This window comes from Anopheles arabiensis, chromosome 2 (assembly GCF_016920715.1).
Source record: "Anopheles arabiensis isolate DONGOLA chromosome 2, AaraD3, whole genome shotgun sequence".
Classification (NCBI taxonomy): Eukaryota; Metazoa; Arthropoda; class Insecta; order Diptera; family Culicidae; genus Anopheles; species Anopheles arabiensis.
Window position 1 is genome coordinate 50,320,677 of NC_053517.1, and position 13,044 is coordinate 50,333,720.

General features: G+C 47.6%; 1 protein-coding gene across 1 annotated transcript; it reads left to right on the top strand.

The window, feature by feature from the left end:
• The first annotated feature begins 216 nt into the window (after positions 1–216).
• On the top strand, positions 217–9,738 carry LOC120893384. Its single transcript, XM_040295221.1, has 9 exons — positions 217–567; positions 634–1,323; positions 1,404–3,169; positions 3,247–4,239; positions 4,306–4,475; positions 4,536–4,617; positions 4,688–4,933; positions 5,000–5,527; positions 5,594–9,738. The coding sequence occupies exons 1-9, from the start codon at positions 309–311 to the stop codon at positions 7,121–7,123; spliced, it is 6,264 nt and encodes a 2,087-aa protein (XP_040151155.1). The 5' UTR covers positions 217–308; the 3' UTR covers positions 7,124–9,738.
• Positions 9,739–13,044: the final 3,306 nt, after the last annotated feature.

A 13,044-nucleotide genomic window follows, 5' to 3' on the forward strand; every position in this document is an offset into this window, starting at 1 on the left:
AAAAATGAGCAATCATGAATGTGCCAAATATCAAATTATTTTTAAATGTAAAGCTGACTACAATTAAATGTTTACACACTATCTACGTTTGATTATTGACCCATTTTTTTTAAGTTACACTTTACTTGTGGATGAAGAACCCTGCCATCACGGCCAACCCGTCTGAAAACATCGCAAAAAAGTCGAAACGTCAAAACCATCCAGCAAAACGTCAAAATACAAGTGCTGTCAGATGGTTTTTCAGGCCTGAAAGGAAAGAAAAAAAACAACAGTGTTTTTCCTGTCCCTTCGATACGGAAAATTATTTAATGGCTTCGCTAAAAGATTGGGATGTGCTCCGGCTATCGACACTGATAACGAACGTGAATGCGAAACTCTCGGCTAGCATTCGAATCGACAAGGAGTATCAGCTGTTGTGTCTCGTGCGCCAGAATGATCAGATACTGTTCCGGTACATCGACCACCATGGCGAGGTTCACCTGATGCTGCTGTGCTGGTTCGCCGAGAATCAGAAGAAAATTCAGGACGTGTGTTTCGACAATGAAGGCTCCCGTTTGTTGGTGTTTTGTAAGCATGCTCTTTCTTATCACTGAAAGCGCTCAACTGTTTGATCCACACCCTCTCCCGTCGCAGGTTATGACAACACGCTGCACATCGTGCCGGCGCTAGCAATTTGTGATAAATCGTACGAAGATGGCAAACGCGCTCCCGAGATTACGTCCTTCATCGTTCCGTTCATTGGGCCGCACGAGTGCCCAAACCCTCAAACATGTCCCAACAATTCGCACAACAATCTTCCACAGACGGGCAGATCGTCGCACCGTTCGTCGGTTGCTTCCGAGGCTAGCCTCAAGGGTGCGGGCACGGCCAGCGGAGGCAGCCCATCGTCGTCCGAACCGAATCTCATCTTTGACGCACCGACCATCAAAAAGTCGAGCTCCACGTACACGACACACAAGATCGATGAAATCTTTTCCCTGAACAGTATCTACCGGAAGCTGTTTCTGGAGCAGCTGGAGCGGGCACGGGCCGAGGAGAATGCGAATCGCAGCATATCGGCCACCGGTACCGACACACCGATTGCGATGCAAACGATCGAAGATTTCTTTGCCGACGGGTGCCAGCTGAAGGAGAGTGGTAGCATACCCGGGGACGCTACATCGAAGGCGTCTACGCCACAGGAAACGATTTCCATCAGCTCCAGCTTGGAGTCGACGGTATCGTTATCCTGTCCGTATCCAACGTGCTGCAGCTGGTGGAAAACGCTTGCAAATGAACCGCGAGCCATTCTGGGCTATTCGGATGGATCGATATGTGTCGTAGGTAAATGAGGACGGTTCCGAGGCGTATATAAAACAGCTCTGCTTTACACAAAGTGTCTCAACAACTCTGTTATCTTTCAGGACTCATGCCAAACTGTTCGTTTCTCGGCGATACGAACTGTGAGCGAGGATCGATCGAGAAGCTGATAATCTGTCAGGACAACAGTATGGAAACGATCAGCCTAATGATCAATACATCTACCAAAGAGCAGTGGAAGTTACTTCTGGAGCAAAAGTCTATCAAGTACACCTTCCCTGGCGCCATCACTCCCACCTCCGTGCAGGACCTCAAGTCCGAGCTGCTCAAATCTCTCTCATCCGATGGCACAGGCAGTGAAAGCGGTTCCGTTCCGATAGAAGATTGGCAGATTGTACTTTCGCTACCAAAGGACGGTGAAACGGCAAGCGGAAGTCAGCAGCGGCAGCAAGGCGCTGGCTCGCAACCGAACAACGACGCGGACAGTAACGATTCAAGCCCCAACAGCTCGGAACCACCTTCGGGGGATGATTTCGAGAAGGTAGAGAATGAAACCGCCACCGAAGGTAATGATAAAGCGGAACAGCAGCAGGGCGCCCTGCCGAAGCTGTTCCCTGCGGCCAAAGCGCGATTACTGTCGTTGCGTGATCTCGGTGCGAAGAAAATCGGCACGCTCAAGCTGAAGCTTTCGGAAAGCCGTATCCGTGCGAAGGAACGTGAAAAGTACAAGGAGCAGGCGGCAAATCTGGCGGTAATGGAGCTACCGGGCATGTACCCGGAGATTCTAACGACACCGGCCGGTCCGTACTTTGTGGTGCAGCATTTGGATGGCAAGTATTTGCTGAGCGCACTGCACTCCTACTCGGACACGCTGTCGGTGCACAGTATGGACATTAGCTTGATACCGTTGCACATCTACAAGCTGCCAAAGCAGTGCCATACGACGCTACTGACGAAGAACGTGCTGTACGTGCTGCATAGCGTGCAGGAGGAGGAGCAAGAACCGACCGGTGACCCACCGGAAGAGCCTTTGGAGTCGAAAGTGGATGGAAATAGCTCGGTGGATGACACTACTAGCAGCAGCACAACTGAGTCGGGCGTACCCAATACGGTCAGTGTGGTCAGTAGTAAAATAGCCGCAATGAAGATGGGCGACGATTGTGATTTCAACGAGCATTCGCTGCTGGGAGTTTTTCACTTCCCGGATGAGCGAGTGCTCGACATACATCGTGTGTCCCCTGCCAGTCGGAAGGAGGACGGGACGGTGGACGCAGCGCCTTGTACCGATCCACCGGAACAACCACAGTCAAGCGCAGGGGAAACGAACGATGGACGATCGATCTTTCAAAAGTCGGCCGTTTCAAACTATCTGCGCATTCAGCGGGGATTGCGCATGGAGCGCAAACTGGACATGTCCGAGCAGCAGGTCATGGCGGAAGAGTTTCCCAGCATCGAGTTCGACCAGGCCGTGATCGTAACCGATCGCAATCTGTATTCGGTTGAGCTGGCAGACTGTGGCAAGAATCTGTTCCTAAATCTGGCCCACAAGTGCATTTGGGCGGCGTGCGAAGATTTTTGCGCCACGTTTGGGCTGCCGCTGGCGAGCTGTATCGAGTACGCCGGGGACGTGCTGTTGCGAAGGAAGCGCATTTCGGAGGCGCTCATGACGTACAACGTGGCGAGACTGTCGCCGATGAAGACGGCACTGAAGTTAGCGCTGGCAAACGAGAGTAAAGCCCTGATGAAGCTGTCCGCAATGGCGTTGCGCAACTCGCACATCATCAACAGCCAGTTCCTGATGCACGACGTCATGCGGCAGCTGGTCGATGAGGCACACCTGGGGAACGTTGTGTACGATTCGCTGATGAACGTAAGATGAGCTTCCCCGCGTGGGATGTTTAGTGTCATTGCATTGAAATCGCTTAAGCCTTTTCTTTCCCTTTTTAGCTGAACTCACGGACGACGCTCAAACCTATCAACACAGGCGCACAGTGCAGTGATTTCTCGTACGACAACGACGACGTGATGCTGGACGTGCAGATTTCCCCGGCGGACCAGTTTCACCTATCGAACTTGATGTTTCTTACGCTGTGTGAGCGCTGCACGGTGGACAAAAACTACATCCCGCTGTGGAACTACATCGTTACGAACAGCAAGTATCACACGAGCTTGGCCTGCATCATGCTTGCCCACGGGAAGCTCTACTCTACCGCCGTACTGTTGGCGATGACGCGCGGCACCTGTCTCGATGTGTTCAGCTGTCTCGTAGGCACGTGGGAACAAACGGTCGCCGAAACGCAGGCAGCAACGCCGGCCGAAACGAACGCGTTCGTGTACAACCTGTCGAACGAACTGTTTATGGAGTGTCTCATCTACCTTCGAGACTACACGATGAACTACCTGCAGCTGATACGTAAAAATCTGGACGTGTTCGACATCAACGTGCTGGAGCGACTGATCCGCCAGCTGAACCCGTTTCATCCCGTGTATCGGCCGCTGATGCACCGGCTGTCGAACCATGAAAGCACCGCCAAGGAGCCATCCGGCCGTCCATTGCTGTTCTTCTGCAAAGCGTTGATTGAAACGTTTCTGGCCGTATCGGTTCGGGCTCAGCAGCTGAAGATGCACCACGACGGATCGTTTCTGAACGCCCTGAAGCATGTGCGCGTACACCATGAGGAGCGTGCGATCGAGATGCGCCTGGCACGGTTTTCTCCTATTGCGACTGGGTTCTTTCATGCGGCCGCTGTCGTTAGCCATACGGCATACATTTGGGGCTCGAACGGTGTAAACTGTGCGCTGAGTCGAACCGCACTGCAAGGGGACGCCATTGGAGCAAATGGCCAACCACCGGCCGTAAGCTTTCTGCGTCAGATTGAGCTCGACGTGTTGGCTGTTCAGTGTGGTCGACTGCATACGCTGTTTCTCACCAGCAATGGGGTAAGTGAGATGAAAGAAGACGATTGGTGGAATGAGCTAAGTAAGGTTTATGTTTTCTTTCGTCAGCTTTATTCAATGGGCGCCAACAATCTGGGTCAGCTAGGAATCGGGAATCACGTTATCAACGCCCTGCAACCGATGCTGGTAAAGACGCTGGATGGAAAGAGCATCACCCACTTTGCTGCCGGCCAGTATCACAATGCGGTGGTGGCAAATGGGCTGTTGTACACTTGGGGGTAGGTAGTGAGTAACATCGATAGGTTGCAGCGTTAATAAGCCTTCCGATATTCCTGCAGCTGGGGCGTGTTTGGGCAGCTCGGTCACGGAACGGTGAATGATTGCAACAAACCAAAGATTGTGGAATTTTTCAGGAATAAGGTAAATCATTATATTAACAAATGAGTTTGTTTTGACGCCATGTAAAATTCGCAACGAATTATCTTCATAGAAAATACTACAAATTGCGCTGGGTCATGCACATACCATGGTGCTGTGCCGGGGAGAGCACGAAACCCACAGCAGCCTGTACGTGTTCGGTTCCAATCACTACGGTCAGCTGGGATTGGGACAGGAAGATCCGTTCGGCGTTACCGTTGATACTCGCAATGGGAAATCGTTCCTGATCTCGCTTGTTCCCCGCAAGGTGCATCTAGACGAAGAGATATGCGTTATCAACACGAAACTGTTTGTGAACGTAAGAATCCGTCATCCTCTATAGATGATAAAACATATTGGTACATGCATTAGCGTTTCTTTGCAGCTGGTGTTGACTACTTCGAACAAATTGTACACCTGGGGATCTTCGCCGCAAGCATTGCGCTTAGCTACGCAGGCAAGAAAACGGGCAAAATCTTCCAACACCGGTAAGGGCGGTAGTTACTCCAAGTTCAGCTCGATCCTGCGATCGGGATCGAAATTCAACGGCACAGAACATACCACTAGCGCAGCGGAATCGTCCCCAAGCGGAACAAAGACACCGCAATCGACTGAAGAAACGGAAACCGAGACGACAACGGGCGAAGAGTCGAGTAAACAAGAAGACACGGAACGACAAACAAACACGAGCGACCCGTCGGATGACGAAACTGCTGCAGGACAATCAACGGATGCCAGTATTATTATTCCGGAGATCAAGATTACCGATGATGGACCGGCAGGCAACGAAAAGCTACAGGCGGGAAATGAAGCGGACGAAAAAGCAACTACCAACAGTGGTGGCGACGACGCAATGGAGCATCTTTTCCCATTGTTTGTCGACACATCTTTGGTTGAAGGAAGAATTGTAAAGGTAAGAGCATTAAAGCAAACCCTGTACGGTATGTCAGATACATTGATCTTTGCTTCGTTGTCTTAGATTTCGAGCGGCCTGTACCATTTTGCGATCGTAACGGAGGATGGGTCCATCTACACCTGGGGCAAGAACATCGAACGTCAGCTGGGTCGCGAGGGTGGTCGTAATGAGGTGCTGATTCCTACCCGCTTGGAGACGGTGGACAATGTGGAGCATGTCGAGTGTGGGGCCGACTTTACGCTGATTATGACGAAAGATCATGTCGTGAAGGCTTGGGGTAACAACAATATGGGCCAGTGTGCCAAAGAGATTAACCTCGATCGTTCCGGAATACCGGGCAAGCTGGTGCGGTTGCCTATCTCGAACCGTGTTGTGCGCATCCCGGACAGCTCCCAGTTCATCGAGGCTCCGTACGAGGTGAAGCTGCCGACAAACGATGGGCTAGGATATGATGAGTCGCTGCGGTTCCTGAAATCGATGCCCAAATTCAGACGCACGTTCGTGTTGAAGAGTGCGCTGGAGAAGCTGATTAGCAATAGTATTTCGACAATAAGCTCAAGCCTAAACGACGTCAGCAATGCAGAGGAGGTGGATGATGTGGTCGGAGACTTGCCGGATTCGTTGGGCGAGGGACGGTTGTTGTTGCAGCAGCAGCAGCAGCAGCAGCAGCACGCCAACAGCACGATGTCTTCGTTGCAATCCGTATCGTACGCCACCTCACCGACATCACTGGCAATAGACGAAGAGGAGGACGATGAAGAGGAAGACGACGAGGATGACGATGAAGAGGCCGGCATTGTAGGAGAATGCGAAAGCGGAAGAGCGAACGGTGGAACGGATCGTTCCGCGGACTCGTCGCGTCTGTTCAACGAGCGACACTTGCTGGGCAATGATTTCATCCACTACTGTCTGTACATCTTTCACGGGCTGTATAGTCAGGACGACGTGCTGGAGCTGACAAAACGCGGTACGGAGTATCACATTCGCATGATGATGCTGAACTACGATTACGTGGAAGCGTTCCGGTTGATACTGGAGATGCGTTCGTCGTCGTTGTCGTCATCTGCTTCGGCTGCTACGATTGCGTGTCACACGCAAAACATGGTCAAAATCTTCGAGTACTTCACAAAAGACTCCAACATCATCCCGATGGAGATGGGCAACATCAAGTACTTCATTTACGAGCTGTTCATGTTCTTCATCCGGCACAACTTGAACGTGAACGTGCTGGAGGAGTTTTTTATGCGCAATCTCGACTGCTATCTGGTGCAGCTGGCGTCCGTACTGTACTTTAACAATCTGAACAATCTGCTCACGTCGCCACCGCGCGCTGCATCAACGACCGGTAGCGGCGGCGGCGCGATCGATACGGAGGTGCTTGCCCTTGAACGTAAGCTGCTGGACAAGTTCAACAACAACAATGGCAATCCGTTGCTGACCGGTGAGCTGTTTGGGCAGGGACGAACGGCTGCCGGTAGTGGACAGGTGGTCCGTAAGCTCGAAAACACGGACACAATCTGCAAGGCGCTAAGTACTACGTTCAGTGTAACCGTTTGCCAGAAGCTACTGGAACATTTCGATCGCTTCAAATGACTATACGCGTTCGGTGTCGATGAGATCGGTGACGCGCAGGAAAGGATACGTTAAAATATGTGCGTCCTGTGCGTCCAGGGGAAAAAGGGCCTCGGCTGTTCTGATTCTATCCGTTACGTTGATTTTATTTTATTTTTTCGAGATGAGTAGTTTATTTTTATTGTTTTGACATTTTCTACAACCAAATTTTACCAGCACCAGGTGCAGCAGAGCAGAAATGAAATAGAATAAGCGTTTTGATATTAGTTTGTGATAGGAGCGTGGAGAACTGAGCTTGGTAGGGTGTTTGGACACACATTTACATAGTTCCCCTGCTCGCTTTACAATGGCAGCGTGGTGGAAATGTGATGGGTGTGTGTAGCGTTGGTTTCGACGCGACCTATACAATCATTTTACTACTATTGTTAATAACTTACAAAACAAACATCAGTAACAGACACGATCACAGTGCCAGAATAGAGTAAAAACAAAACTGGGTACGCACAATGAAAATCGTAGAACGGGCTATCGTCCGAGTGTAGCGTGTTTGTGAAAGGATTCTATTTTACGTTTGACTATGATGATTGAGGAAGTGTTTATAAGCCATTTTTCTCGCACTACTCTGGCAACTATTTATTATACCTTTTTGGTCTACAAATTTTGTGAGACAACTTTTGGCAACGAATTATGAAGTATGTTGTATGTTTGGTATTTCTTTGAAACGTGTGTGTTCTTCATATATATATATACATTTAGATATGCTTATATCAGTAGTACGATCCGCGTCGAGTCTAGTGACTTTATCGGCTTAACTTATTTATACATTATATTACTTACCCACCCACCAGCACAACTGTAACTCGTGTAATGAACAGCAGTAAGCGTGTAGGTTATTATATTTTAAAATCTTTCCTATTTTTTAACTGTGGACATCTGCCCGAATGTTTATTTGTCAGCGTCAGCTTGAAAGCGACAAACGCGTTGCACTTGTGCCAAGTGGCACTGTTGTCAATTTTTAATTATAGATAATTTTGCGCAAACCCTCCCTTTACGCTTTGTAGAGACAGTAAAAATTGTAATCAAACGATTTATAATTAATGATTTGCCATATTGATCCCATTTGAACATGCTTCATCTGATTAGCTTTGTTTGATGTGTTTGGCCGTGATTTGTGACAGCAAGCAGCTGGAGTGCAATTAAGGGGCACCAATAGAGACGATTCAAAGCAGCGTAACTCACAGTAAAAAAAGAGTCTCATTTATGATCGAATCTTGTGTGAAACATGATTATTAAAAAAAAAACAAAAGGATAATAATCGGTAGATAAGCACATTCAATGCAGCAAGCTGCCCGTGCTTGGAGTAGGGAAGGAGTACATCACAAATTGACGGTTTTTTGATTGTGACAATGTGCTTTTTGATATGGGAACTGCTAAAGTAATGCTTGTAATGAGTGGTAGTACGCTGTATATGGGCAATGAAGCGTGGTTAAACTCTAAAACAGACTATCATGGAATACAGCGTGTTGGTTCAATGTCGTGGCCTCTTGTACGGGGAATTAGGGAAAGCTAGACACTTGATGCTTCGCAAAAGACGACTAATTTAAAAAACAGCACCACAGGGACGGTATACAACTGACAGCAGAGTCAAATAATCAGCAATTGTGCCGAACTCATTATTCTAGTCCAGCAAGTCCAGAGTGTGGAGATGATAGAGATAGTTTAGTTTTACATTTTTCATTTCCCTTCAAAAACGTTTTGTTGCGTGCGTCAGCGTTTTACCTTCGGTGTCGTGGAAGCGGCGAGGCACTAAATCAGGGCGAAAGGGCACAAAAATATGTGGCAATGAGCACGATGCGCCAGTGGATGTGTGATGGGGCCGTGTTGTGGTCTATATTGCAATATGAAACGTTACTAGTAGAACAGTAATTACCGCAAGACAAGAGCATACACGCTCATATTCAATGATATATCAACCGTAATGAACCGTGTGGGCACATCTGTAAGCATTAATCATGCACTGTCGTATCTCCCGATGAGATCATTTAACATATTCTTCTCATCCATCGGTAGGAAAGCGCAACGGACGGGGAGAAAGAGCACGCCGCGGTAATATCGCACCTCCCACGGTAGCAAGGGACATTCTAGTTGTTCGGTAGTTGACTTATTATAAGCAGGCGATCAGTCAAGCTTTATCACAAAACGCTTTAAATATGGATCAGTGAACAATAAAATTAACGCAAACGATAGCAATTCATTGTTAAAGACATGGGAGTGTGAAGCGATCGGAGTACTAGCGAAGGAGTGAAGCCTGAAGTACGGCAGCATATACTGTTAAACGAAGCGCGTGGTGAACATGGTTAACGAGTAAAGTGGGATCAATTGAACAGGAAGGATAGGGCAAACAAACGAAAAAGCTTATATTACGAGACGCTATATCTTGACGAGATTCTTTGAACAGGAAAGCAATACCAGCAAGGGCGTTTGTTTCGGAGCATAACGTTCCAGTATCGGTGTGCCATGCGTGCGTGAGGAGGCTATTCGCTTATTCGCGCACTATCACTAGGAGCTTGCCTTGTGGAAAGAACTGATGGGTGGAACTGTATCATTCAATAAAGGATTTGTTTACTGCAAATGTACGCCTTTTTGTGTTTGGTGTATAAAAGAAAAAAACGGATCATTCGACGGTATATTCAATTAGTGTGTTAAAGTGATTGATAGTATTAGTGATGATTAAAATTGACAGAATCGATTCCGACTAGTGATGATTAACGTTGACAAAAATCCTTAGTCAACACCGATCCGACTCCGAAAATTTCGGAACCAACTTCGGGGGGACAGATACGACCAGCCAGATTATCCGAAGCCAATCGGTCGAAGCTGGTGGAAGTCGTCCAGATGTGGAGTCGTCTGAAGTCGTCCGGAGTCGGAGTCATCCAGAGTCGAAGTCGTTGGGAGTCGCAGTTGACCGGAGATGACGAGAGTCGGCCAGTGTCGGGGCCGACGACGTCGGATTGAACTAGTGGTTCCTAGTTAGCAGGTGTCGGAATCGAACTAACAATGACATATCCGGTCTCAGATTAGAGTCGTGGGGGCATTCCAGAGAGCACATCACAAATTCCCTCCCGTGGGAGTGCTCTAGATTGAAAATGGAATCAAAATCCGCCGATCAACGATCTCGGGTCGACCCGAATGATCAGAAGGGGCAAGAAAACATAAGCGATTCCGACCCATTGGTTCAGCGAGTTTGGATCGAGTATTGACTTTTCATTGAAACGACTCGAAGAATTAATTATATTTTAGCAAAATCATGCACAAAATCATGCATTGCTCAATCAAGTATGTTCTATTAGTGAAGACTATATGCAGTACACATAATAAGTATAAACTCACAAGCACAAAATATCGAATAGACTAACTTATGACATTGACCAGTGGTAGCACAACTACCCACAACAATATGAAAATAAAGCAAAATATGAATAGAAACTTATGATTTGTTGTTAACCAGCAGCTATAATAGTGTTAGGGCCAGCACATTCAAACGCGTGTTATTTGTGCAGCTGTGAAACTACTTCCGTAATTTTGTTTTAGTATAGATTTGCGTTTTCCCGACTAGACCTTCACCATGCGGCAGATCTTGGAGAAGATGACTGAATACAGACACGACACATACCATCTCTTCATTGATTTCAACGCCACATATGATAGCACATCCAGGGTAAAACTGTATGACGCTATGAGCTCTTTTGGAATCCCGGCCAAACTGATAAGGCTAGTTAGATTGACTATGACCAACGTTAGTTGCCAGATGAGGGTGGATGGAAAATTCTCAGGGCCTTTTGCAATCACCAAAGGTCTGCGCCAGGGGGACGGGCTTGCTTGTCTCCTATTCAACCTGGCGCTAGAGAGGGCCATCCGCGACTCGAGGGTGGAGACTACGGGAACCATCTTCTATAAGTCGACCCAGATCCTGGCATACGCTGATGATATAAACATCATTGGTCTGCGTCTCTCCTATGTACCAGAAGCCTACCGAAGAATCCAGCAGGTGGCAGAGAACCTCGGATTGCAGCTAAACGAGGCAAAGATCAAACTGATGGTGGCAACATCAGCGGGCCTACCAACAAATAATCAGAATCTACGTAGGCGTGACGTGCAGATAGGTGAACGCACTTTTGAAGTCGTCCCACAATTCACCTATCTTGGGTCAAAGGTCAGCAACGACAACAGCATGGAAGTTGAGTTGCGCGCAAGGATGCTGGCTGTCAACCGGTCATTCTACAGCCTTAAAAAGCAGTTCACCTCAAAGAACCTGTCGCGACGGACGAAGTACCTATATAGTACCAGTACTCACATACGCCTCTGAGACATGGACAATGTTCAAAACAGACGAAACCCTCTTAGCCGCGTTCGAAAGGAAGATGCTCAGAAGGATACTTGGCCTCGTATGTGTGAAAGGGCAATGGAGGAGTCATTATAAGGGCGAGTTATACGAGCAGTACGGCGACCATGTGGTACGCATGGAAACGAACGACCCAGCCCGTAACGTCTTTTTAGGCCATCCACAAGGACAGAGGAGGCGTGGTAGGCCCAAACTGAGGTGGCAAGATGGCGTGTAGGCGTCCGCCATTAAGGCCGGGATAATGGAATGGCAGACGAAGGCCCGAGACTGCGAGCGGTTTCGGAATTTCCTGAGGCAGGCTAAGACCGCAAAGCGGTTGTCGCGCCGGATAAATAAGTAAGTAAGCCAATCCTATTAGTGGTACAGGAAAGCTTTGACCGACCTTCCCTCCACCGGTTGATAGTTTGTCGTTTTAGCACCCCCCCCCCCACCCCTATTGGTTCTGTTGCTTTCCGTTCCTTTTCAAAAATGAAATTGTTCCGTTCCGTTCCTTTCCGTTAAAATAAACGGAATTCCCAACACTAGTCCGGAGTCGTCCAGAACTAGTCGACGGTTCCAGACGGCTTGGACGGCATGGGATGGCTTAAAAGATTCGACAGAATTTATTTATTTCTTTATTTTGTCACTCATTCATCGGGATATCTGGTGTACCCCAGGGCAGTGATCTGCCTGTCAGTAAGACCAGAATCCATTCAGCGTTAACTCTCACGTTATGCTATTTCTCTACTTCCATGGGAACCTGATAGGTATATGCTGTATGAGGATCGTCATATGCTTCTCGGCCTTCACCAGCGAATTGCCAAGCAACTATTCGTAGCAGGGTTGCTAAATGGAAGTATTGACTGATCAATACTATTTCAGTAACTCGACATATCTGCCCCACAGGGGGCACTACTATGCTCACGTCCACTGCGGCCCGCCAATTATAGATCAAGTGACCCGTTAACATGCATATATAGATATCTCAACTAGTTAAGGCCCGGTAAAATCTACCGGATGTCCTCAAATTAAGAATTATTTTTAAACTCTACACGTTCAGTGGCAACAACCATAACTCAAAGACCTATTTGTTCTTATGCGTTACACCACAAATGTGTTAACCTTGTAACTTCTTGGACAGTTACTGTACTTTGCAGAAACGTTAAATATCGTTGAGGCTACTTTTGAGCCAAGTCACGCAATTTTGTATTTTCGAACTGATACGTTCCATGCCTCTGTTGACACAAATGTATAATTTTTTGATTATTATTTTTTAGTTATCGGCGTGATTTTATGGAAAGCATGGCTAAGTAGTAGCCTCAACAACGCATTCATTGAATAACGTATTGATGTGCAGTGGATTAAAAAAATTAGGGTGCCGCTAATACATACACAACATGTTTAGATCCAATCCCAATTGCGTACTTAAAAACATACAATTTTTGAAATGCTCACTTCTACTTCAATCCATTTTGTGTTTTTTGTGCCCATAGATGTAAGATTGAACTATAAAAATATGATATTGCACGTGGTTCGAATTCCATTTCTACTCTTTTTTTCG

Excerpts from the sequence above, each read along its gene's own strand:
- LOC120893384 (XM_040295221.1), top strand. The coding sequence starts at position 309 with ATGGCTTCGCTAAAAGATTGGGATGTGCTCCGGCTATCGACACTGATA. Across the intron at positions 4,934-4,999 it reads ACACGAAACTGTTTGTGAAC|CTGGTGTTGACTACTTCGAA; the intron begins GTAAGAATCCGT and ends GTTTCTTTGCAG. Across the intron at positions 5,528-5,593 it reads TTGAAGGAAGAATTGTAAAG|ATTTCGAGCGGCCTGTACCA; the intron begins GTAAGAGCATTA and ends TCGTTGTCTTAG.